This window comes from Mobula birostris, chromosome 3 (assembly GCF_030028105.1).
Source record: "Mobula birostris isolate sMobBir1 chromosome 3, sMobBir1.hap1, whole genome shotgun sequence".
Classification (NCBI taxonomy): domain Eukaryota; kingdom Metazoa; phylum Chordata; class Chondrichthyes; order Myliobatiformes; family Myliobatidae; genus Mobula; species Mobula birostris.
Genome location: NC_092372.1, coordinates 229,291,339 through 229,315,291, shown reverse-complemented (window position 1 = coordinate 229,315,291; position 23,953 = coordinate 229,291,339). Strand labels below are relative to the sequence as shown.

Genomic DNA, 23,953 nt, shown 5'->3' with positions numbered 1-23,953 from the left:
GGAGGAATTGAGCAGGCCACGCAGCGTCCATGGATAAAAGGACAGTCGACGTGCCGAGCCTAACGAAACCAAATTTCCCTCGGGATTAATAAAATTATCTATCTATGTATCTTGGATTTCCCGCCCCGGACTCCCGGCTCCCGGCACGTCGACAGCGGCGTCTCGGGCCTCGCCCATTTCTAGCTGTCAACCAATAATGTTAGCCTTCGTTACCTCCAGCCAATGAGGTGCGCAAAAGGATTAGCCAATCCGAAATGCAAACCGTGGAGTCTCGTCCAATAAGAAACTGCAGGCGGGACTGTGTGAAAGGGTAGTAGGCGGTACTCGTAGTCTCAGGCCAATAGGAGTGTGCGTTGTAGCGTCGCTCGGCCAATGGGAGCCCGGAGCGGGAGCGCGGGTTTCGGCTGGGAGTTCGCGGCCTCGGGACGCCCGAGGATGAACGGAGCCCGGGAGCTGAAACGTGAGTTGGCGCAGCGCTCCTTCACGGCCCGGCGCCCCCTCCCCTCCTACAGCCTGGCACTTATTAGTCTCCCCCCCGTCAGTCGGCCTCTGCGCTCCCTCTTCCCCCCCACCCGTCAGTCGGCCTCTGCGCTCTCTCTCCCCCCCCCGTCAAGTCGGCCTCTGCGCTCCCTCTCTCCCCCCCCCCCGTCAGTCGGCCTCTGCGCTCCCTCTTCCTCCACCCCCCCCCCCGTCAGTCGGCTTCTGCGCTCCCTCCCCCCCCCCCGTCAGTCGGCCTCTGCGCTCTCTCTTCCCCCCCTCCCCCGTCAAGTCGGCCTCTGCGCTCCCTCTCTCCCCCCCCCCCCCGTCAGTCGGCCTCTGCGCTCCCTCTTCCTCCACCCCCCCCGTCAGTCGGCTTCTGCGCTCTCTCTTCCCCCCCCCCCCGTCAGTCGGCCTCTGCGCTCTCTCTTCCCCCCCCCCCCCGTCAGTCGGCCTCTGCGCTCTCTCTTCCCCCCCCCCGTCAGTCGGCCTCTGCGCTCCCTCTCTTCCCCCCCCCCGTCAAGTCGGCCTCTGCGCTCCCTCTCTTCCCCCCCCCCGTCAAGTCGGCCTCTGCGCTCCCTCTCTTCCCCCCCCCGTCAAGTCGGCCTCTGCGCTCCCTCTCTTCCCCCCCCGTCAGTCGGCCTCTGCGCTCCCTCTCTTCCCCCCCCCCGTCAAGTCGGCCTCTGCGCTCCCTCTCTTCCCCCCCCCGTCAAGTCGGCCTCTGCGCTCCCTCTCTTCCCCCCCCGTCAAGTCGGCCTCTGCGCTCCCTCTCTCCCCCCCCCCCCGTCAGTCGGCCTCTGCGCTCCTCTTCCTCCACCCCCCCCCCCGTCAGTCGGCCTCTGCGCTCCCTCTTCCTCCACCCCCCCCCCCGTCAGTCGGCTTCTGCGCTCCCTCCCCCCCCCCGTCAGTCGGCCTCTGCGCTCTCTCTTCCCCCCCCCCCCCGTCAGTCGGCCTCTGCGCTCTCTCTTCCCCCCCCCCCCGTCAAGTCGGCCTCTGCGCTCCCTCTCTTCCCCCCCCCCCGTCAAGTCGGCCTCTGCGCTCCCTCTCTTCCCCCCCCCCCGTCAAGTCGGCCTCTGCGCTCCCTCTCTTCCCCCCCCCCCGTCAAGTCGGCCTCTGCGCTCCCTCTCTTCCCCCCCCCGTCAAGTCGGCCTCTGCGCTCCCTCTCTTCCCCCCCCCCCCGTCAAGTCGGCCTCTGCGCTCCCTCTCTCCCCCCCCCCCCCGTCAGTCGGCCTCTGCGCTCCCTCCCCCCCCCCGTCAGTCGGCCTCTGCGCTCCCTCTTCCTCCACCCCCCCCCCCGTCAGTCGGCTTCTGCGCTCCCTCCCCCCCCCCGTCAGTCGGCCTCTGCGCTCTCTCTTCCCCCCCCCCCGTCAGTCGGCCTCTGCGCTCTCTCTTCCCCCCCCCCCCCGTCAGTCGGCCTCTGCGCTCTCTCTCCCCCCCCCCCGTCAAGTCGGCCTCTGCGCTCCCTCTCTTCCCCCCCCCCGTCAGTCGGCCTCTGCGCTCCCTCCCCCCCCCCCCCGTCAGTCGGCCTCTGCGCTCTCTCTTCCCCCCCCCCCCCGTCAAGTCGGCCTCTGCGCTCCCTCTCTCCCCCCCCCCGTCAAGTCGGCCTCTGCGCTCCCTCCCCCCCCTCCCGTCAAGTCGGCCTCTGCGCTCCCTCCCCCCCCTCCCGTCAAGTCGGCCTCTGCGCTCCCTCCCCCCCCTCCCGTCAAGTCGGCCTCTGCGCTCCCTCCCCCCCCCCGTCAAGTCGGCCTCTGCGCTCCCTCCCTCCCCCCCCACCGTCAGTCGGCCTCTGCGCTCCCTCCCCCCCCCACCGTCAGTCGGCCTCTGCGCTCCCTCCCCCCCCCCCTGTCAAGTCGGCCTCTGCGCTCCCTCTCCCCCCCCCCCCACCGTCAGTCGGCCTCTGCAGTCCTACTAATGTGATGCTCAAGCTTTATAAAACACTGGTGAGGCCTCACCTTGAGTATGGTGAACAGTTTTGGGGTCCCTCTGCCATTGGAGAGGGTACAGAGGAGGTTCACGAGGATGACTCCAGGATATGAGGAATGTTTGATGGCTCTGGGTCTGTACTCGCTGGAACTCAGACGGATGAGGGAGGATCTCATTGAAATCGTTCCAATGTTGAAAGGCCAAGACAGAGTAGATATGGAAAGGATGTTTCCCATGGTGGGGGAGTCTAGGACAAGAGGCACAGCCTCAGGATAGAGGGGTTCCCTTTCAAAATGGATGTGGAGAAATTTCTTTAACCAAAGGGTGGTGAATTTGTGGAATTTGTTGCCACATGCAGCTGTGGAGGCCAGGTCATTGAGTGTATTTAAGGCAGAGGTTGATTGGAGATGGCATCAAGGGTTACTGGGAGAAGGCCAGGAACTGGGGTTGAGGAGGAGATAGAAAAAAGGATCAACAATTCTGCTCCTATATCTTATGGTCAATAGTCTTATGCCGAAACCAGTTAAACTGCCTCCTCCCATCAACCTGAGCCAGGGCCAAGCCCTCTGTACCCTACTATGCACGTGCCTATCCAAACTTCTCTTGAACGTTGGAATCGATCTCGCATGGAGGCTAATGCCCTTGATGGTGCTGAGCAAGTTTACCACACTCTGCAGCTTGCTACAAGTCTCACCGCACCCCTCCCCACCCAATCAATCAGTGATGCAGGCAGTTGGAATGCTCTCCACGGTCCGTCTGCCAGTGTCCTTGGTGACGTACCAATTCTCCTTGAACCGCTAATGAAATATAGCCGCTGCTGTGACTTCGGTCTAGGTTGGATCCCAGAAGCACTGACACTCAGCAGCTTGAAAATGCTCGCTGTCCCTCGTCTTGCCCTCTCTGAAGTCCACAACCAGTTCGTCGGTCTGACTTGCATTGAGTGTAAGGTTGCTGCTGCAGCACCACTCAACCAGCTGATCTGACCCGCTTCTGTATGCCGTCTGAAATTCTGCCAACAGTCATGTTATTGACAAATTTATAGATGGCATTTGAGCTGTGCTGCACGGGCATGGGTGTAAAGTAGAGATGCCCTCTCCTTACCCCTCCCCCTGAGGTTACCACGGACAGCTGAGCAGGATGCAAGGAAGGTGGGAGGGAATCTTGAAGTTTAATTGCATTCAGCCGTTCCTGATACAGCGGAACGAAGCAGTGTTCATCCAGGGGCAAGTGCAAATACAAAACATAGAACAGAGAAAACCGACAGCACAATACAGGCCCTTCGGCCCACAATGCTGTGCCAAACGTGTACTCAGAAATTACCTAAGGTTACCCATATGCCTCTATTTTTCTAAGAACCATAGAACACTACAGCACAGAAAACAGGCCATTCAGCCCTTCTAGTCTGTGCCAAAACTTTATTCCGCTAGTCCCATTGACCTGCATCCAGTCCATAACCGTCCAGACCTCTCCCATCCATGTATCTATCCAATTTATTCTTAAAACTTAAAGTGAGCCCGCATTTACCATGTCAGATGGCAGCTCATTCCACACTCCCACCACTCTCTGAGTGAAGAAGTTCCCCTTAAACCTTTCCCCTTTCGCCCTAAAGCCATGTCCTGTCGTATTTATCTCTCCTAATCTAAGTGGAAAGAGCCTATTCACATTTACTCTATCTATACCCCTCATAATTTTGTAAACCACTATCAAATCTCCCCTCATTCCCCTCATTCTTCTACGCTCCAAGGAATAAAGTCCTAACCTGTTCAATCTTTCCCTGTAACTCAACTCCTAGTAAATCTTCTCTGTACACTTTCAATCTTACTGATATCCTTCCTATAGTTAGGTGACCAGAACTGTACAAAATACTCCAAATTTGGCCTCAACAGTGTCTTATACAACCTCCCCATAACATCCTAACTCCTATTCTCAATACTTTGATTTATGAATGCCAGGATGCCAAAGCCTTTTTACAACCCTGTCTACCTGTACCGCCACTTTCAGGGAATTATGTATCTGAACTCCCAGATCCCTTTGTTCCTCCAGTGCCCTACCATTTACTGTGTATGTCCTACCTTGATTTGTCCTTGTCCCTGTACCTGTACCTCCCTGTACCTATCCAGGAGTCTCTTAAGAGACCCTATCGTATCTGCCTCCACCACCATCACTGGCAGCCATTCCACGCACTCACTACTCTGTGTGTTTTTTAAAAAAACAACTTACCCCTGACATCTCCTCTGTACCTACTTCCAAGCACCTTAAACTTGGCCATCTCGTGCTAGCCATTTCAGCCCTGGGGAAAAAGCCTCTGACTATCCACATGATCAATGCCTCTCATCATCTTATACACCTCTTTCAGGTCACCTCTCATCCTCTGTCGCTCCAAGGAGAAAAGGCCGAGTTCACTCAACCTATTCTCATAAGGCATGCTCCCCAATCCAGGCAACATCCTTGTAAATCTCCTCTGCACCCTTTCTATGGTTTCCACATCCTTCCTGTAGTGAGGTGTTCAGCCTTTAAGGACCTCCATTGCACATGAGGAAGGAATGAAATCACTCCACACAAATCCAACCGGTACTACTCCACTGACTCACTCAGCCACCTGGTTGAACCCATTCTTACCCCGCACAACTTCTGACTCCTAAATACAAAAGAATCTGCAGATGATTGAGTGCTTCGGGCTTACAGCATGATGATCCAACTGCTGAGGGCTGGTATTTGCTCCACACACCCCACGCCCCATCAGTGTACAAGACATGAGACTTGGAGATGGGTAGATTATTATTATGTGCCTTTTATACGTGCTATATATGTGCTGTGTATGACTGTTGGTACTATGATGCAAGAAGCACTATGAACAGAGTGGATGAGCTTAGACCATGGATCAGTACTTGGAGCTATGATGTTGTGGCCATAACAGGAATGGTTACTTAGAGTGCTGGGTTTTAGATGTTTCAGAAAGGTCAGGGAGGGAGGCAAAGAAGTTAGTTTATTTAAAGATAAAAGAAGCGAGGATCCAAGTAAAGAGATAATGGAAAATTTAATAACAGAGTTGACTTCCAGAGAAACCCATGTGGGGCAATTCTCATGGTTGAACAGAGTTGAGTAAAAACTTTTTCACCCAGGAGTTGTGGAATGCTCTGCCTCAGAAGGCAGTGGAGGCCCATTCCCTGGATGCTTTCAAGAAAGAGTTAGATAGAGCTCTTAAAGATAGTGGAGTCAGGGGGTATGGGGAGAAGGCAGGAACGGGTACTGATTGTGGATAATCAGCCAGGATCACAGTGAATGGCGGTGCTGGCTCGAAGGGCCGAATGGCCTACTCCACCTATTGTCTATAAGACGCAAGAGAATAGGACCAATCAAGTGTGACAGTGGAATAGTGTTGGAGTTTTCGAGGATGTTACCAGGAAAGTGGATGAAGGGAAGGCAGTGGATATTGTCTACATGGACTTCAATAAGGCCTTTGACAAGGTCCCGCATGGGAGGTTAGTTAGGAAAATTCAGTCGCTAGGTATACATGGAGAGGTGGTAAATTAGATTAGACATTGGCTCGATGGAAGAAGCCAGAGAGTGGTGGTAGAGAACTGCTTCTCTGAGTGGAGGCCTGTGACTGGTGGTGTGCCACAGGGATCAGTGCTGGGTCCATTGTTATTTGTCATCTATATCAATGATCTGGATGATAATGTGGTAAATTGGATCAGCAAGTTTGCTGATGATACAAAGATTGGAGGTGTAGTAGACAGTGAGGAAGGTTTTCAGAGCCTGCAGAGGGACTTGGACCATCTGGAAAAATGGGCTGAAAAATGGCAGATGGAGTTTAATACTGACAAGTGTGAGGTATTGCACGTTGGAAGGACAAACCAACGTAGAACATACAGGGTTAATGGTAAGGCACTGAGGAGTGCAGTGGAACAGAGGGATCTGGGAATACAGATACAAAATTCCCTAAAAGTGTCGTCACAGGTAGATAGGGTCGTAAAGAGAGCTTTTGGTGCATTGGCCTTTATAAATTGAAGTATTGAGTATAAGAGCTGGAATGTTATGATGAGGTTGTATAAGGCATTGGTGAGGCGAATCTGGAGTATTGTGTTCAGTTTTGGTCACCAAATTACAGGAAGGATATAAATAAGTTTGAAAGAGTGCAGAGAGGTTTACAAGGATGTTGCCGGGACTTGAGAAACTCAGTTACAGAGAAAGGTTGAATAGGTTAGGACTTTATTCCCTGGAGTGTAGAAGAACGAGGGGAGATTTGATAGAGGTATATAAAATTATGATGGGTATAGATAGAGTGAATGCAAGCAGGCTTTTTCCACTGAGGCAAGGGGAGAAAAAAACCAGAGGACATGGGTTAAGGGTGAGGGAGGAAAAGTTTAAAGGGAACATTAGGGGGGCTTCTTCACACAGAGAGTGGTGGGAGTATGGAATGAGCTGCCAGATGAGGTGGTAAATGCGGATTCTTTTTTAACATTTAAGAATAAATTGGACAGATACATGGATGGGAGGTGTCTGGAGGGATATGGTCTGTGTGCAGGTCAGTGGGACTAGGCAGAAAATAGTTCGGCACAGCCAAGAAGGGCCAAAGGGCCTGTTTCTGTGCTGTAGTTTCTATGGTTCTATGTGTATGGAACCGGGGGAGATAGCAGAGGTAGTGAATACCTTGCTTCAGTATTCACTACGGAAAAGGATCTTGGCGATTGTAGGGATGACTTAACAGCAGACTGAAAAGATTGAGCATGTAGATATTAAGAAAGAGGATGTGCTGGAGCTTTCAGAAAGCATCAAGTTGGGTGAATCACTGGGACCAGATGATATGTACCCCAGCTACTGTGGGGTGCTCTTTGCATCATCAATGCAATGACGTTACGGAGGATTGGAGGGTTGTGGGTGTTACTCCCTTATTCAAGAAAGGGAGTAGAGATAGCCCAGGAAATTATAGACCAATGAGTCTTACTTCAGTGGTTGGTAAGTTGATGGAAAAGATACTAACAGGCAGGATTTATGAACATTTGGAGAGGCATAATATGATTAGGAATAGTCAGCATGGTTTTGTCAAAGGCAGGTTGTGCCTTAGAAGCCTGATTGAATATTTTGAGGATGTGACTAAACACATTGAAGGTAGAACAGTAGATGTAGTGTACAAGGCATTTGATAAGGTACCCCATGCAAAGTTTATTGAGAAAGTAACGAGGCATGGGATCGAAGGGGACATTGCTTTGTGGATCCAGAACTGGCTTGCCCTCAGAAGGCAAAGAGTGGTTGTAGGCGGGTCATATTCAGCATGGAGGTCTGTGACCAGTGGTGTGCCTCAGGGATCTGTTCTGAGACCCCTACTCTTTATGGTTTTTATAAATGACCTGGTTGAGGAAGTGGAGGGATGGGTTAGTAAATTTGCTGATGATACAAAGGTTGGGGTTGTTGTGGATATTGTGCTTGGAGGTAGGTACAGAGGAGATGTCAGGGGTAAGTTTTTTTACACAGAGTGGTGAGTGCATGGAATGGGCTGCCGGTGACGGTGGTGAAGGCAGATATGATAGGGTCTTTTAAGAGACTCCTGGATAGGTACATGGAGCTTAGAAAAATAGAGGGCTGTGGGTAACCCTTGGTAATTAGTAAGGTAAGGACATGTTCAGCAGAGCTTTGTGGACTGTAGGGCCTGTATTGTGCTGTAGATTATCTGTGTTTCTATAGTCATAGGCATACTTTATTGATCCTGGGGGAAATTGGTTTTTGTTACAGTTGCACCATAAATAATTAAATAGTAATAAAGCCATAAATAATTAAATAGTAATATGTAAATTATGCTAGGAAATAAGTCCAGTACCAGCCTATTGGCTCAGGGTGTCTGACCCTCCAAGGGAGGATTTGTAAAGTTTGATGGCCACAGGCGGGAATGACTTCCTATGATGCTCTGTGTTGCATCTCGGTGGAATGAGTCTCTGGCTGAATGTACTCCTGTGCCCAACCAGTACATTATGTAGTGGATGGGAGACATTGTCCAAGATGGCATGCAACTTGGACAGCATCCTCTTTTCAGACACCACCGTCAGAGAGTCCAGTTCCATCCCCACAACATCACTGGCCTTACAAATGAGTTTGTTGATTCTGTTGGTGTCTGCTGCCCCAGCACACAACAGCAAACATGATCACACTGGCCACCACAGACTCGTAGAACATCCTCAGCATCGTCCGACAGATGTTAAAGGACCTGAGTCTCCTCAGGAAATAGAGACGGCTCTGACCCTTCTTGTAGACAGCCTCAGTGTTCTTTGACCAGTCCAGTTTATTGTCAATTCGTATCCCCAGGTATTTGTAATCCTCCACCATGTCCACACTGACCCCCTGGATGGAAACAGGGGTCACTGGTGCCTTAGCTCTCCTCAGGTCTACCACCAGCTCCTTAGTCTTTTTCACATTAAGCTGCAGATAATTCTGCTCACACCATGTGACAAAGTTTCCTACCATAGCCCTGTACTCAGCCTCATCTCCCTTTTCTGATGCATCCAACTATGGCAGAGTCATCAGAAAACTTCTGAAGACGACAAGACTCTGTGCAGTAGTTGAAGTCCGAGGTGTAAATGGTGAAGAGAAAGGGAGACAAGACAGTCCCCCGTGTAGCCCCAGTGCTGCTGATCACTCTGTCGGACACACAGTGTTGCAAGCACACGTACTGTGGTCTGCCAGTCAGGTAATCAAGAATCCATGACACCAGGAAAGCATCCACCTGCAACGCTGTCAGCTTCTCCCCCAGCAGAGCAGGGCGGATGGTGTTGAATGCACTGGAGAAGTCAAAAAACATGACCCTCACAGTGCTCGCTGGCTTGTCCAGGTGGGCGTAGACACAGTTCAGCAGGTAGACGATGGCATCCTCAACTCCTAGTCGGGGCTGGTAGGCAAACTGGAGGGGATCTAAGTGTGGCCTAACCATAGGCTGGAGCCACATAGCTGAGGGACACAGGCTTTGAGCACCCTGGTACTGACACCATCCGGTCCTGCAGCCTTGCTTGGGTTGAGATGTTTCAGCTGTCTTCTCACCTGTTCAGCTGTGAAGCCCACCATGGTGGTTTCGTGTGGGGAAGGGGTAAAGTCATGAGAGCAGGGTGGGGGACTGTGAGGAGGGGGTAGGAGGGGAGAGTGGAATATGTGTTGGTTGGGGGCCGACAACAGATGACTCGTGGATGGGCAGGGGCCACAATGTCAAATCTGTTAAAGAACAGGTTAAGTTCGCATTATGCTATGCAAACTAACACTTTCAATGTATTTCACTGCGTGTGACAATAATCAGACAATTACCACCTACTGAAGTATTGTTGTTATGGAATATGGAGAGCCAGCAGGAGCTTGGTGGACCAAGTGGCTTCCTGACTCACTCTGCCTCTCTTTCAGACCTGCAGAAGGCCAAGTTGAAAGCCCAGAGAAGCCGGAACCTGAGGGAGGAGGCGAATCTCTGCAACCAGCTGGGCGAGGTGCTGGCCAAACAAGGTGGGTGCACATGTTGGTGGGGGAGGGAGGGAGGAGGTGACAGGTGTGGGCCATGAGAGCTCGATGGTCAGGAGAGGGGTCTCGGGACTGAGTGGTTGCTGGAGGGGTTCTGGGGTTTGATGATTGCTGCAGGGCTTGGGAGTTTGGGAAGTCAAAGGGTTGTGGTACTCTGGCCCAAAACATAGGGTCCCAAAGCAGTAAAACAGGCTCTCCGGCCTATCATAGAGCACTACAACACAGAAACGGGGTCTTCATTCCATCCAGTACATGCTGAATTATTCTGCCAAGTCCATCGACCTGCATGTGGACCATAGTCCATCGATACCTCTCCATCTGCACCCATCCAAACTTCTCCTAAACGCTTCAGTTGACCCACATCCTCCACTTCTGCAGGCAGCTTGTTCCATACTCACACCGTCTTCTGAGTGACGTTCCTCTTCAATATTTCACCCATGACCTCAACTTCTTGTCCCATGCAATGTTAGTGGAAAAAGCCTGCCTGCATTTGCCCTATCTATACCCCTCATAAATTTTGTGCACCTCTATCAAATCTCCCCTCATTCTCCTACGTTCTAGGGAATAAAATCCAAACCTATTCAATCTTTACCTGTCAACTCGTCCTTCTGAATTTGCTCATTTGCCTGTGTCTGGCCCTTGCCCCTCTAGCGAGGAGTTCCCAACCTGGGATATTGGTCCATGATATAAAACAAGGTTGGGAACCCCTGTAACCTTTCCTGTCCAAATATTGTCATTGTTCCTGCTTCAGCCATTTCAAGCTCAGTCACAAATAAGAGAAAATCTGCAGGTGTTGGAAATTCAAGCAACGCATACCAAGTGCTGGAGGAACTCAGCAGATCAGGCAACATTTTGTGAAAAAGAGTAAACAGTCAATGTTTCGGGCCAAGGCTCTTCATCAGGACTGATGAGTTCCTCCAGCGTTTTTTGTGTGCCACTTCAAGTTCAGTTTATTGTCCTTCAGCCATCAGCATGTATGCTGCCCAACAAAACAATGTTCCTCTGGACCAAGGTGCACAGTGTAACTCACACTACACATGAAGTAATATTACCAAAATAAATGAACAAATAACGTGCATTTATGAGACAAATTTAAAAAGTAAGCACTAGAATGCCACAGGTGCTTCATATGTGATGAGACCTGGGTGGTGGCAGGGAGTTTCATAGTCTCATGGCCTGGGGGAAGATGTTTCCCGTCCTAATGGTACAGCACCTCCTGCCTGATGTTAAGGGGTCAAAGAGATTGTTCGACGGATGGGAGGGATCATTGACAATACTGACAGTCCTGTGTGCTCAGCACTCCTGATAAATGTCTCTGGTGGGTGGAAGAGGGACCCCGATGATCCTCTCAGCAGTCCTCACAATCCTTTGCAGGGGCTTGTGGTCAGATGCCTTGCAATTCCTGTACCAGACGGTGACGCAGCTGGCCAGGCCACTCTCAATAGTGTTCTGTTAAAATTGGTTAGAGTAAGAGATGTGAGCCTCGCTTGCCTCGGTCTCCTCAGCAAGTGGAGACGCTGCTGTGCTTTCTTGACCATGGAGGTGGTGTTGAGGGACCAGGTGAGGTTGTCGGTTATGTTAATCCGGTGCTGTGTGCCTGTGATGTTGCTACAATAAGCTTTTCATTGTGCCTGTGCACACATGGGCTTATGCAGATAACAATAAACCCTTTTTAATCCGACACAGAAGCACCGCTCTCGGTGTGGAAGATCTTGCCCCTCCACTAACTGACCAAAAGCACTGTGACCGTTCACCTTATCCACATGACTAATGACTTTATAAACCTCAGTAAAAATAAGAAATAAAAAACAAATTAAATAAGTACTGCAAAAATAGAGCAAAACTCCTGAAGTAGTTTACATGGGTTCATTGTCCATTCGGAAATCTGATGGCAGAGGGGAAGAAGCTGATCCCGAAACGTTGAGTGTTTCTCTTCAGGCTCCTGTACCTCCTTGATGGCAGCAGTCCTGGGTGATGTGTGGTCCCTTTTTGAGGCATCACCTTCTGAAGGTGTCCTCGATGCTGGGGAGGCTAGTGCCCATGATGGAGCTGGCTGAGTTTGCAGCTTTTTCCGATCCTGTGCAGTGGTGGGTACGACCTGTCGGAACGCTCTTGGGGCATGGCCTTTTGACGGTGTCCTCGGTGGTATCTACTTTGTAAACACAACTACGTTTGTACATTGTGAACAGATTGATTGTTTGACCTTGCTGTCTCCACCACACATCCAACCATCAGTGCTTCCCTCATGATCTGCTCCCTCTCCCGCTCCCAGGTCAGTTCCAGAAGGCGATCGAGGAGCACCGGCAGGAGCTGCAGCTGTCAGAGGTGCTGAACGATGTGATCGGCTGTGCGGTGGCCAACCGGAAGATTGGGGAGTGCCTTGCAGAGCTGGGGAGCTACTCAGATGCGCTTGAGGTATGGGGATTGGGGAGAGGGGCTGTGCTGTCCATCTCCCATGCTCACCTGTGCAGGTGAGCAGAGGGGACTCAAATCTCCAAATTAGGCCTCAGCAACATCTTATACAATTTCAACATATTCCGACCCCTGTACTCATAAATCAAATCATTACTTCGATTTATGAAGGCCAATGTGCCAAATGCTGTGTATTAACCGATCAACAGGTGATGCCACTTTCAAAGAATTATGGATCTGTATTCCCAGATCCCTCTGTTCTACTGCACCCCTCAGTGACCTGGCATTCACTGTAAGACTGACCAGTGCCACAATGGTGAGCACCTCTGCCTGACCAATGCCTCTAGTTTTCATTCCCTTTGGGCTGAGGCCACATGTGCCCAGGCACCCTCAGCCCTGATCTGCAAACACGTGTATTCCACAACAACTCCCAATAACTTCAGCTGACCACCAATAGTGTCTGACCATGGTCTCAGACAGCTGCTGGCCTGTGACACGTAGGCTGCCCACCCCTCAATTCACTCAGTCGTTACCCAGGCCCTGGCTTTGCTGTGTTCCCCACCCACCTTCCCAAGCACCCTTCCCTCCCCACCCTACACCTCAGAACAGATATCAGTCAGAAATGTTCCAAATGGTGGAGCAGGAGTCAGCTATTCACTCCCAGCGCTTGCTGTGCCAATCAGAAACTGCAAGGGATTTGAGAGCTGGGGTTATGAGGCAAGAACCCCTAAAGGGAAGGAGGCTGAGGGGCATGGATAGGGGAGACAAAGACCTTAAGACGTAGGAGCAGAATTAGGCCATTCAGCCTGTCGAGTCTACTTTGTTATGCCACCATGGCTGACTTAATTTCCTTCTCAGCTCATTCCTTTGCTTTCTCCCCATAGCCTTTAACGCCTTAACTAATCAAGAGCCTATCAGCCTCAGGACTTGCACCAGCAGGTTTAGGAACAGTTATTACCTAAACCATTAGGCTGTTAAACCACGGGATAACTTCACTCAACCCATCACTGAACGGTTCATGCAACTAATGGACTCACTCTCGAGGACTCCATCTCATGTTCGTGATATTTATTGCTTATTTATTTTTATTAGTTATTTTTTGTCTTTGCCCAGTTTGTCCTCTGCACTCTGGTTGAACTCCCACATTTGGTGGTCTTTGACTCTGTGGTTATTTTTCTATGGGTATAAGACATGACATGGTTTTTGATTGACTCTCTGGTTATTTTCCTATGGATATAAGACATGGGAGCAGAATTAGGCCACTGAGTCTGCTCTGCCATTCCATCATGTCTGATCCCAGATCCCACACAATCCCATACACCTGCTTTCATCCAGATCATTGACATATAATATGAAAAGAAACCAGGTATACTGACCCTTGCAGGACACCACTCGTCACTCGCAGGCAACCAGAAAAGGCCCCCTTTAAGCCCTCCCCTCTCTTTATTCCCACTCGCTGCCTCCTGTCAATCTTCTATCACACTATTTTCTCCATTGCAAATTGCTTCAATGTTTCAAGGACCTTGGTCATGCTGACTCTCCTTCCCTCAGAAGGCAGCAGGGTAATTGATCCTTTGCAGGGGTCATAGAGTCAAAGAGCAATACAGTACAGAAACAGGCCCTTTGGCCCATCTAGTCTGTGCCAAACTGTTATTTTGCCTAGTCTGATCAACCTATACGTGGACCATAGCTCTCCACTAGCCCTCCCATCCATGTACTTATCCACCCTTCTCTAAAGTCTTGCATTTACGATTGAACCCCCCCCCCCCCCAATTGTTCTACAGCATCAGCGCAAGCACCTGCAATTGGCCTGCTCGGTAGACAATGACGTGGAGCAGCAGCGAGCCTTGGCGACCATTGGCCGGACATACCTCTTCATCTACGAGACCGACCAGGCGAGTGAGTCACTGCAGGAGGCGGAAGATGCCTTCCGGAAGAGCCTGGCTATTGTTGACGAGAAGTTGGAAGGTAGGTGGAAAATAGCAGCTCCTGCTTCACTCCCACCCCCACTCTCGCACCAAGAGAAGAGGTAGCCCATGAGATCTCTGAATGAAAGGTCAAAGGTTCATTTTAAACCAGATTACTTGACCCTTCTCTCTCCGTTCCACCCTGCTATCACTGCCACCCTGTCCCTCTTCTCTTTTAGACCCAGGATGCTATCCTTCAGCAGATATAAAGATAGCCCTCAGCAGATGACGAACCTCTTGGTTCATCCACGACTTTTGTTTTGGGAGTGTACCGCAAGTTTTTGTAGGCACACACTCATTCACACAGGTTTTAATGAAGTCAGTTACAACTGTGGCATACTCATCCCGATTTAAAGCTGAATCTGTGAATACAGTTCAGTCCACCGATTCAAAGCAGTCCTGTAGGTGATCCTGTGCTTCCCTTGTCCATACTTTCTTGGTGCTGCAGTCTTCAGTCTCTGCCTATACTCAGGGAGTAGAAGTACAGCCAGGCGATCAGACTTCCCGAAGTGTGGAATAGCACGCTAGGCATTCTTGACTCTCTGGACACAAGTCACTTTTTGGACACTACCTCACTTTTTCTTTAATATAGAGTATTTCTGTTTTTGCATGTTTTTAATGTATTCAATATGCATAATTGACTATTGTTTTATTTTATTATTTTTTTCTCTCTCTGCTAGATCATGTATTGCATTAAACTGCTGCTGCTAAGTTAACAAATTTCACGTCACATGCCAGTGATAATAAACCTGATTCTGATTTTGATTGACGTTGGTGTATCAATGGTCCAGTGTGTTGTTTTCTCTGGTACTACAAATGATTTGTTGATGGTAATTATTTGGTGACTATTTTGGGCTTGTCTGATTAAAATCCCTCAAAATGATGGTGAAGGTATCGGGGTGCTGTTTCGTGTATGTTGATCACATCACTCAGATAATCTGAAGCCTGTTTGACATTGGCCACTTTACCCACTAACTGGTTCACCTTTGAACTGCAGGAGGAAACACACACGGTTGAGGGTGCCTGGTTGAACTCTGAGCTGTAATAGCGTTACGCTAATTGCTACGTATCCTGGCGCCCTAACTTCTATCAGCTTCTTGCCCCTCCCCAGTAAAAATAACCCGTTTATCCAACCTCTCTCATAACGAGGATTCTAATTCACTCTCCAAATCCTCCACAGCCTTTGTGTAATAGGGCAACTGGAACTGCACACGGTACTCCACAAGAAGTGCATGCAAGACAGATTTTTCACTGTATTTCAGTGCAAGTGACAATAATAAACCAATTCCAAATGCTGACCTGACCAGTTTACCAGCTACATCACTGTTGCAGTAAGTGTCAATCTTGCCTATTCATCAAAAGCCTCTTTGCCCCGTGCTAACCAGAGATTAGTCTGTTTAGGAAGCACGATGACCCGTCCCACTACCTGCTATAAGCTACACTCACAAAACGCTGGAGGAACTCAGCGGGTCGGGCAGCATCTGTGGCCTCTGCCCCTTCCCTCTACAGTCCTGACGAAGGATTCCGGCCCGAAATGTTAACTGATCGTTTCCACGGATGCTGCCCGACCTGCTGAGTTCCTCCAGCGTTTTGTGAGTGTTGCTTTGACCTCTGCAGAGTATTTTGTGTTTACAACCTGCTGTAAGCTGATGGTATATCAGTGCCAGTAGGATATAAATCTAGCATGCTGAAAGCACACAATCTCTTTTCACTCTCCAGGTTGCCACAGGCTAGGCATGGAGTCCAGTGCCATGTAAACAGTGGAGGTGTGCTGCGGTAAAGAGGGCCCGGGTGCACACTTTAGATAAATATTTGCAACTGAATGTAATTGGAAGGATTTACTGAGTGTATCAAGAGTCAGGTTTAATATCACTCCCATATTTTGTGAAATTTTTTGTCTTGCAACAGCAGTACAAAGAAGTATGTATAAAATGAAATTAAATCAGTGGTGCAAAAAGAGAGGGGGAATAGTGTTGATGGGTTTATTGTCCATTCAGAAATCTGATGGCAGAGGGTTGGAAGCTGTTCCTGAAACATTGAGTGTGTCTCTTCAGGATCCTGTACCTTTTCCCTGATGGTAGCAATGTCAAGAGGGCCTGTCCTGGGTGATGGGGATCCTTCATGATGGATGCTGCCTTTTTAAGGCATTGCCTTTAGAAGATGTCCTCGATACGTGGAGGCTAGTGTCTTGATGGAGCTGCCTGAGATTACAACGTTCTGCAGCTTTTTCTGGAGCTGTGCAGTGGTGAAGCAAGCTGTTAGAATGCTCTCCACGGTATGCCTGTCTCCTAAATAGTTAACTTATTGGTGGTGAATGTCTTCTGTCCCCACTCACTGAGCCTGCTAACCTGACTTTACCCAACAACCACAAGTTTACAGCTGTTAGACTTTGCCATGTGCTGTACCAACATATCCACCTGTGTCGTCTCTGGTTCTCTGGCAGGGAAAGTCTCCCAGCATGAGCTCAGTGAGATGCGAGCCAGGCTCTACCTCAACTTGGGCTTCCTCTGTGACAACAAAAAGGACCCAGTCAGATGCAACCACTACATCCGCAAGAGTATCTACATCGCCGAGTGAGTTCTGACATAGACTAAACCCGCCCGGTGTGTGTCTGCATGTCTGCGAGTTTATATAACAAAGTACAGGCTGTTTGGCACACAATACTATGCTGACCTTTTAACCTACTCCACAATCAATCTAACTCTTCCCTCCCAAGTAGCCCTCCATTTTTCTATCATCCATGTGTCTCTTAAATGTCTGCAATATATCTGCCTCTACTACCTCCCCTGGGAGGGTGTTCCATTCTGTGTATAAAAAAAATGACAACAACAACAATCAAACTTCTCTGACATCCCTCCTATACTTTCCTCCAAACATCTTAAAATTATGTTGCCTTGAATTAGCCATTTTTGCCATGGGGAAAATGTCTGTGGCTATCTGCTCGATGCCTCTTATCATCTTGTGCTCCTCTATCAAGTCACCTCTCATCGTCCTTCACTCCAAAGAGAAAAGCCCTAGCTCACTCAACCTATCCTCCTAAAGACATGCTGTCTAATCCGGGCAGCATTGTGATAAATCTCCTCTGCACCCCTTCTAAAGCTTCCACATATTTCCTATAATGAGGCAATCAGAACTGCAATCAATACTACAAGTGCTCAATCCAGGGTTTTATAGAGCTGCAACGTTACCTTCACTAAAAACTTTTGCACGTACAGTGCCTATAAAAAGTATTCACCCCCTTCGAAGTTTTCATGTCTTATTTTACAACATTGAATAGCAGTGGATTTAATTTGCCTTTTTTGACACTGATCAACAGAAAAAGACTCTTTTGTGTCAAAGTGAAAACAGATTTCTACAAACTGATCTAAATTAATTACAAATATAAAACACAAAATAATTGATTGCATAAGTATTCACCCCCTTTAACATAACACACCAAATCATCACTGGTGCAGCCGATTGGTTTTAGAAGTCACATAATCAGTGAAGTGGAGATCACCCATGTGCAGTCAGTGTTTCAATTGATTATAATAAAAATACACCTGGGTCTGGAAGAAGGTCCAATTGTTCATGAGTCAGTATCCTGCCAAAAACTATACCATGAAGGCAAAAGAACACTCCAAGCATCTCTGCGAAAAGGTAATTGAAAAAGCACAAGTCAGGAGATGGATACAAGAAAATTTCCAAGTCACTGAGTATCCTTTGTAGTACAGTTAAGTCAATCATCAATAAATGGAAAGAATATAAATCTGCTTAGAGCAGGCCGTCCTCAAAAACTGAATGAGCGTGCAAGAAGGGGACTAGTGAGGGAGGCTACCGAGAGAACTATGACAAATCTGGACGAGTTACAAGCTTCAGTGGCTGAGATGGGAGAGACTGCGCATACAACAATTGTTGCCCAGGTGCTTCACCAGTCTCAGCATTATGAGAGAATGGCAAAGGGAAAGTCACTGTTGAAAAAAATTTTCATGGAATCCCAGCTAGAGTTTGCCAGAAGTCAGCTGGAAGAGGGTTCTATGGTCTGATGAAACCAAAATTGAGCTTTTTGGCCATCAGACTAAACGCACATCATCAAAAACACACCATCCCTACCGTGAAGCATGGTGGTGGCTGCATCATGCTTGTGGGGATGCTTCACTGCAGCAGGACCTGGAAGGCTTGTGAAGGTGGAGGGTAAAATGAATGCAGCAAAATACAGGGAAATCCTGGAGGAAACCTGATGCAGTTTGCAAGAGAATTACGACTTGGGAGAAGATTTGTTTTCCTGCAAGCCAGTGATGCCAAGCATAAAGCCAAAGCTACACAACAAAGTTAATGCCCCGGATTGGCCAAGTCAGAGTCCAGGCCTCAATCCAACTGAGAATTTGTGGCTGGACTTGAAAAAGGCTGTTCACTCATGACCCCCATGCAATCTGACAGAGCTTGAGCAGTTCTGTAAAGAAGAATGGGGAAAAAATTGCAGTGCCCAGATATGCAAAGCTGATAGAGTCCTATCCACACAGACTCAAGGCTATAATCTACTAAATACTGACCCAAAGGGGTGAATAATTATGCATTCAGTTATTTTGTGTTAAATATTGTTATAAATTTAGACCAATTTGTAGTAATTTATTTTCACTTTGACACAAGTCTTTTCTGTTGATCAGTGTCAAAAAAGCCAAATTAAATCCACTGACTCTCACAGCTATCTGGACTATTCCTCTTCTCACCCTGTCTCTTGCCTGACTCTCACAGCTATCTGGACTATTCCTCTTCTCACCCTGTCTGTTGCAAAAACGCCATCCCCTTCTCGCAATTCCTCCGTCTCCGCCACATCTGCTCTCAGGATGAGGCTTTTCATTCTAGGACGAGGGAGATGTCTCCTTTTTTTAAAGAAAGGGGCTTCCCTTCCTCCGCTATCAACTCTGCTCTTAAACGCATCTCCCCCATTTCACGTACTTCTGCTCTCACTCCATCCTCCCGCCACCCCACAAAGAATATGGTTCCCCTGGTCCTCACCTACCACCCCACCAACCTCCGGGTCCAACATATTATTCTCCGTAACTTCCGCCACCTCCAACGGGATCCCACCACTAAGCACATCTTTCCCTCCCCGCCTCGCTCTGCATTCCGCAGGGATTGCTCCCTACGCAACTCCCTTGTCCATTCGTCCCCCCCATCCCTCCCCACTGATCTCCCTCCTGGCACTTATCCGTGTAAGCGGTACAAGTGCTACACATGCCCTTACACTTCCTCCCTTACCACCATTCAGGGCCCCAAACAGTCCTTTCAGGTGAGGCAACACTTCACCTGTGAGTCGACTGGGGTGATATACTGCATCCGGTGCTCCCGATGTGGCCTTTTATATATTGGCGAGACCCGACGCAGACTGGGAGACCGCTTTGCTGAACATCTACGCTCTGTCCGCCAGAGAAAGCAGGATCTCCCAGTGGCCACACATTTTAATTCCACATCCCATTCCCATTCTGACATGTCTATCCACGGCCTCCTCTACTGTAAAGATGAAGCCACACTCAGGTTGGAGGAACAACACCTTATATTCCGTCTGAGTAGCCTCCAACCTGATGGCATGAACATCGACTTCTCTAACTTCCGCTAGGCCCCACCTTCCCCTCGTACCCCATCTGTTACTTATTTTTATGCACACATTCTTTCTCTCACTCTCCTTTTTCTCCCTCTGTCCCTCTGAATATACCTCTTGCCCATCCTCTGGGTCCCCACCTCCCCGTCTTTCTTCCCGGACCTCCTGTCCCATGATCCTCTCGTATCCCCTTTTGCCTATCACCTGTCCAGCTCTTGGCTCTATCCCTCCCCCTCCTGTCTTCTCCTATAATTTTGGATCTCCCCCTCCCCCTCCCACTTTCAAATCCCTTACTCACTCTTCCTTCAGTTAGTCCTGACGAAGGGTCTCGGCCTGAAACGTCGACTGTACCTCTTCCTAGAGATGCTGCTTGGCCTGCAACTTTGTTCACCAGCAACTTTGATGTGTGTTGCTTGAATTTCCAGCATCTGCAGAATTCCTGTTGTTTGCAAATTAAATCCACCATGTTGTAGAACAATAAAACATGAAAGCTTCCAAGGGGTGGTAAATACTTTTTATCAGCATTATATTTGTGTCAGTTTGAAGGTTGGAGCCAGAGCCAACCACTGAGGCAGAGACCAGCTCAGGATTTTACTAATACTCTCAGAAATAAGGGGCTGACTTTCTAAGTAAGCATGTTCTACCACCCTACCGACGCCCTCACTTTCACCCCTAAGTCTGGTGCGGCAGATCTAGTTCAAGTCTAGTTCTGACTCTGCATAGAGTGGCATGCAAAAGTTCGGGCACCCTGATCAAAATTTCTGTTACTGTGAATGGCTAAGCAAGTAAAAGATGACCTGATTTTCAAAAGGCATAAAGTTAAAGATGACACATTTCTTTAATAGTTTAAGCAAGAAAACTTTTTTTATTTTCATCTTTTACAGTTTCAAAATAACAAAAAGGAAAAGGGCCCGAAGCAAAAGTTTGGGCACCCTGCATGGTCAGTACTTAGTAACACCCCCTTTGGCAAGTATCACAGCTTGTAAACACTTTCTGTAGCCAGCTGAGAGTCTTTCAATTCTTGTTTGGGGGATTTTTGCCCATTTTTCCTTGCAAAAGGCTTCTAGTTCTGTGAGGTTATTGGGCCGTCTTGCATGCACTGCTCTTTTAAGGCCTATCCACAGATTCTCGATGATGTTTAGGTCAGGGGACTGTGAGGGCCATGCAAAACCTTCAGCTTGTGCCTCTTGAGGTAGTCCATTGTCGATTTTGAGGTGCGTTTAGGTTCATTATCTTGTTGTAGAAGCCATCCTCTTTTCATCTTCGGCTTTTTTTTTACAGACGGTGTGATGTTTGCTTCCAGAATTTGCTGGTATTTAATTGAATTCATTCTTCCCTCTACCAGTAAGTGTTCCCCGTGCCACTGGCTGCAACACAAGCCCAAAGCATGATCGATCCACCTCCGTGCTTAACAATTGGAGAGGGGTTCTCTTCATGACGTTTTTGCACCCTTTTTTCTCCAAACGTACCTTTGAACCTTTTGAATAGAACTTTTTGGCCGCAATGAGCAAAGGAACATCTAAACAAGCCTGGTGCATTTTGGAAACAAGTCCTGTGGACTGATGAATTTTAAATAGAACTTTTAAATGGAGCAGACCCAATGGGCTACGTGGCCCAATTCTGCTCCTATGACTTATGGTATTATAAAAAATAATTCGGAGTGCATGTCGTGTGTAGCACAAGTAAACAGTTCCCTGTCCTAGTGATGAGACCTCGATGGTGGCAGGGTATTCATTAGTCTCACAGCCTGAGGGAAGAAGCTGTCACCCAGTCTGGCTGTTCTGGTCCTGAAGCTCCTGAACATCCCACCATTCTTCTCAGCTCCAGTGAGTAAAAGCCCAAAGCCATCGAACACGCCTCATATGTTAACCCTTTCATTCCCGGGATCATTCTCATGAACCACCTCTGGGCCCTCCCCCAATGCCAGCTCATCCTGTCGTAGATACAGAGCCCAAAACTGTTCACTATATTCCAAGTGTGGTCTGGCCAATGCCTTATAAAGTTTCAGCATTACGTCCTCACTTTTATATTCTAGTCCTCTTGAAATCGAGGTTAACCACTCACATCAGTGAAGCTCCACTTTCCTGCTCTGCTTCAGTCCTTCATGAGGTGTCTGTCCAATGCCATGTGGCCGTGACACTGAATGAACTCCTTCACAGTCCGTGTGCATGACATCAGACTTCCCTGTTCATTACTAGCCCATCAGGTCACGCAGCACAGAAAAAGGCCATTCAGCCCATCCACCTGCTGCTAAACATGCTTCATATTCTCCCTCTCCTAATGCAGGCAGAACAAGTTGTACGAGGATCTGTACCGGGCCAACGTCAACCTGGGGAACATCCACTGTCGCAACGGAGAGCATGCCAAGGCAGTCCGCTTGCTCGAGGCAGCCAAGGAGTGTGCCAGGAAGATGAAGGAGAAGTTCATGGAGAGCGAGTGTTTCAGCAGCATTGGGCAGGTGGGTGAGGAGGTGGGGACTGGGCAGGGGGAAGCGGAGGAGGATGAGAGGGAGGCGAGAGCTGCCTCCCACCCCTCTAGCCACCTTCACCCTTGGAGATTAGTTTTTTTTTTTGTCACATGTGCATTGAAACATACAGTGAAATGCATCTTCTGCGTCAACGACCAACACCGTGCGAGGATTGTTGGGGGCATCACGCCGGAGTCGTCATGCTTTCAGCACCAACATAGCATGCCCACAACTTACTAACCCTGACCTTTATGTCTTTGGCCTGTGGGAGGAGACCAGAGCACCCGGAGGAAACCCACAGGGTGAGGGCAGTGGGGAATTGAACTCTGATTGCTGGCACTGTAGAGAGCAACGCTGACCACTACGCTAACATGTTGCTCACAAGACTTTCGAAAGTATCACTACAGCACTTCAGAATCAGGCTTTTTATCCCTAAATCGTATGCTGTGAAATCTGTTGTTGTGCTGCAAAGGCATAAATAGGACAATAACTTCCAAAATGAAGAGTGCAAAAAAAAATTAACAAGCTAGTGTTCATTGTCCATTCAGAAATCTGATGGCAAGGGGAAGGAGCTGCTCCAAAACATTGTCTATATCTTCAGACGTTTGTACCTCCTCCCTGATGGCAGCAATGAGAGATGGTGAGGGCCTTGAAGGTGGGTGTCACCTTCTTCAGGCATCACCTTTTGAAGGTGTCCCTGGTGGAGCTGGGTGAGTCTACAATCCACTGCAAACTCTCCTCATCCTGTGCAGTGGCCCCTCCATACTAGATGGTGATGCCACCTGTCACATCACCAGTGTCGATGCCAGGCTCGCCCACCAGTCACGGCACCAACGTCGATGCCAGGCTTGCCCATGGGCCACGACTCCATGTTGACTGTTTATTCCTCTCCATAGATGCTGCCTAACTTCTGAGTATTTAGTGTCTGTTGCTCCCGATGGCCTTCCCACCCTTTAAGGCAAGAAGCTCAGTGAAATGCTCAGAACTGAGTTGGTTGGTTCTGTTGGTGAGCTGATACTGCAAAGGTCAAAGTAAATTTTTTTATCAACGTGCGTGTATGTCATCCTGAGATCCATTTTCTTGCAGGTATTCACAGTAAATACCAGGAATACAATAGAATCCATGAAAAGCCACACAAAGACGGGCAAACTCCCAATGTACAAAAGACAAAAAAATGTAAATAAATAATACTGGGAAATGAGTTGTAGAGTCCTTGAAAGTAAGTGCGCAGGTTGTGGTTTCAGTTCAGAGTTGAGGTGAGTGAAGTTATCCATGCTGGTTGAGGAGTAATAATTCTTCTAGGAGCTGTGGTTTGGCATCTCCTGCAGCAGTGAGAAGAGAGCCTGGCCTGGATGGTGGGGATCATTGTTTTCTTGTGGCTGCGCTCCATATAAATATGGGCAGCTGCTTTAAAATGGAGATCAGTGTGAATGGACTAGCTCCACAGAGAGGGAATGTTTTGGTCTGGTTGATATTAGAGGGTGGCACGGTAGTGTAGCGGTTAGCATAACGATTTATGCCGGCAGCAGTTGAAAGATCTGTTTTGACGTACGTGACAAATAAGCTGATCTTAAACTTCAGATCTTTAATCTTTAGACAGGTGACCTGTGCTAGGTTCTGCTTTGTGGAGTCTGG

The 23,953-nt window shown here is 48.8% G+C and overlaps 1 protein-coding gene across 3 annotated transcripts in view; it reads left to right on the top strand.

Annotated features, from left to right (window-relative positions):
* The first annotated feature begins 381 nt into the window (after positions 1 to 381).
* Positions 382 to 23,953, top strand: part of tonsl (tonsoku-like, DNA repair protein) — a 91,737-nt gene continuing 68,165 nt past the window's right edge. For 2 of the 3 annotated variants that reach the window (XM_072254308.1, XM_072254307.1), the window contains exons 1-6: positions 382 to 460; positions 9,781 to 9,876; positions 12,164 to 12,306; positions 14,088 to 14,271; positions 16,714 to 16,843; positions 22,138 to 22,309. In XM_072254308.1, the coding sequence (XP_072110409.1) occupies positions 436 to 460; positions 9,781 to 9,876; positions 12,164 to 12,306; positions 14,088 to 14,271; positions 16,714 to 16,843; positions 22,138 to 22,309 (750 nt within the window). In that variant the 5' untranslated portion in view covers positions 382 to 435. Of the gene's footprint in view, positions 461 to 9,780; positions 9,877 to 12,163; positions 12,307 to 14,087; positions 14,276 to 16,713; positions 16,844 to 22,137; positions 22,310 to 23,953 lie in introns of those variants that run through there. The other variant, XM_072254309.1, reaches the window with a different exon arrangement.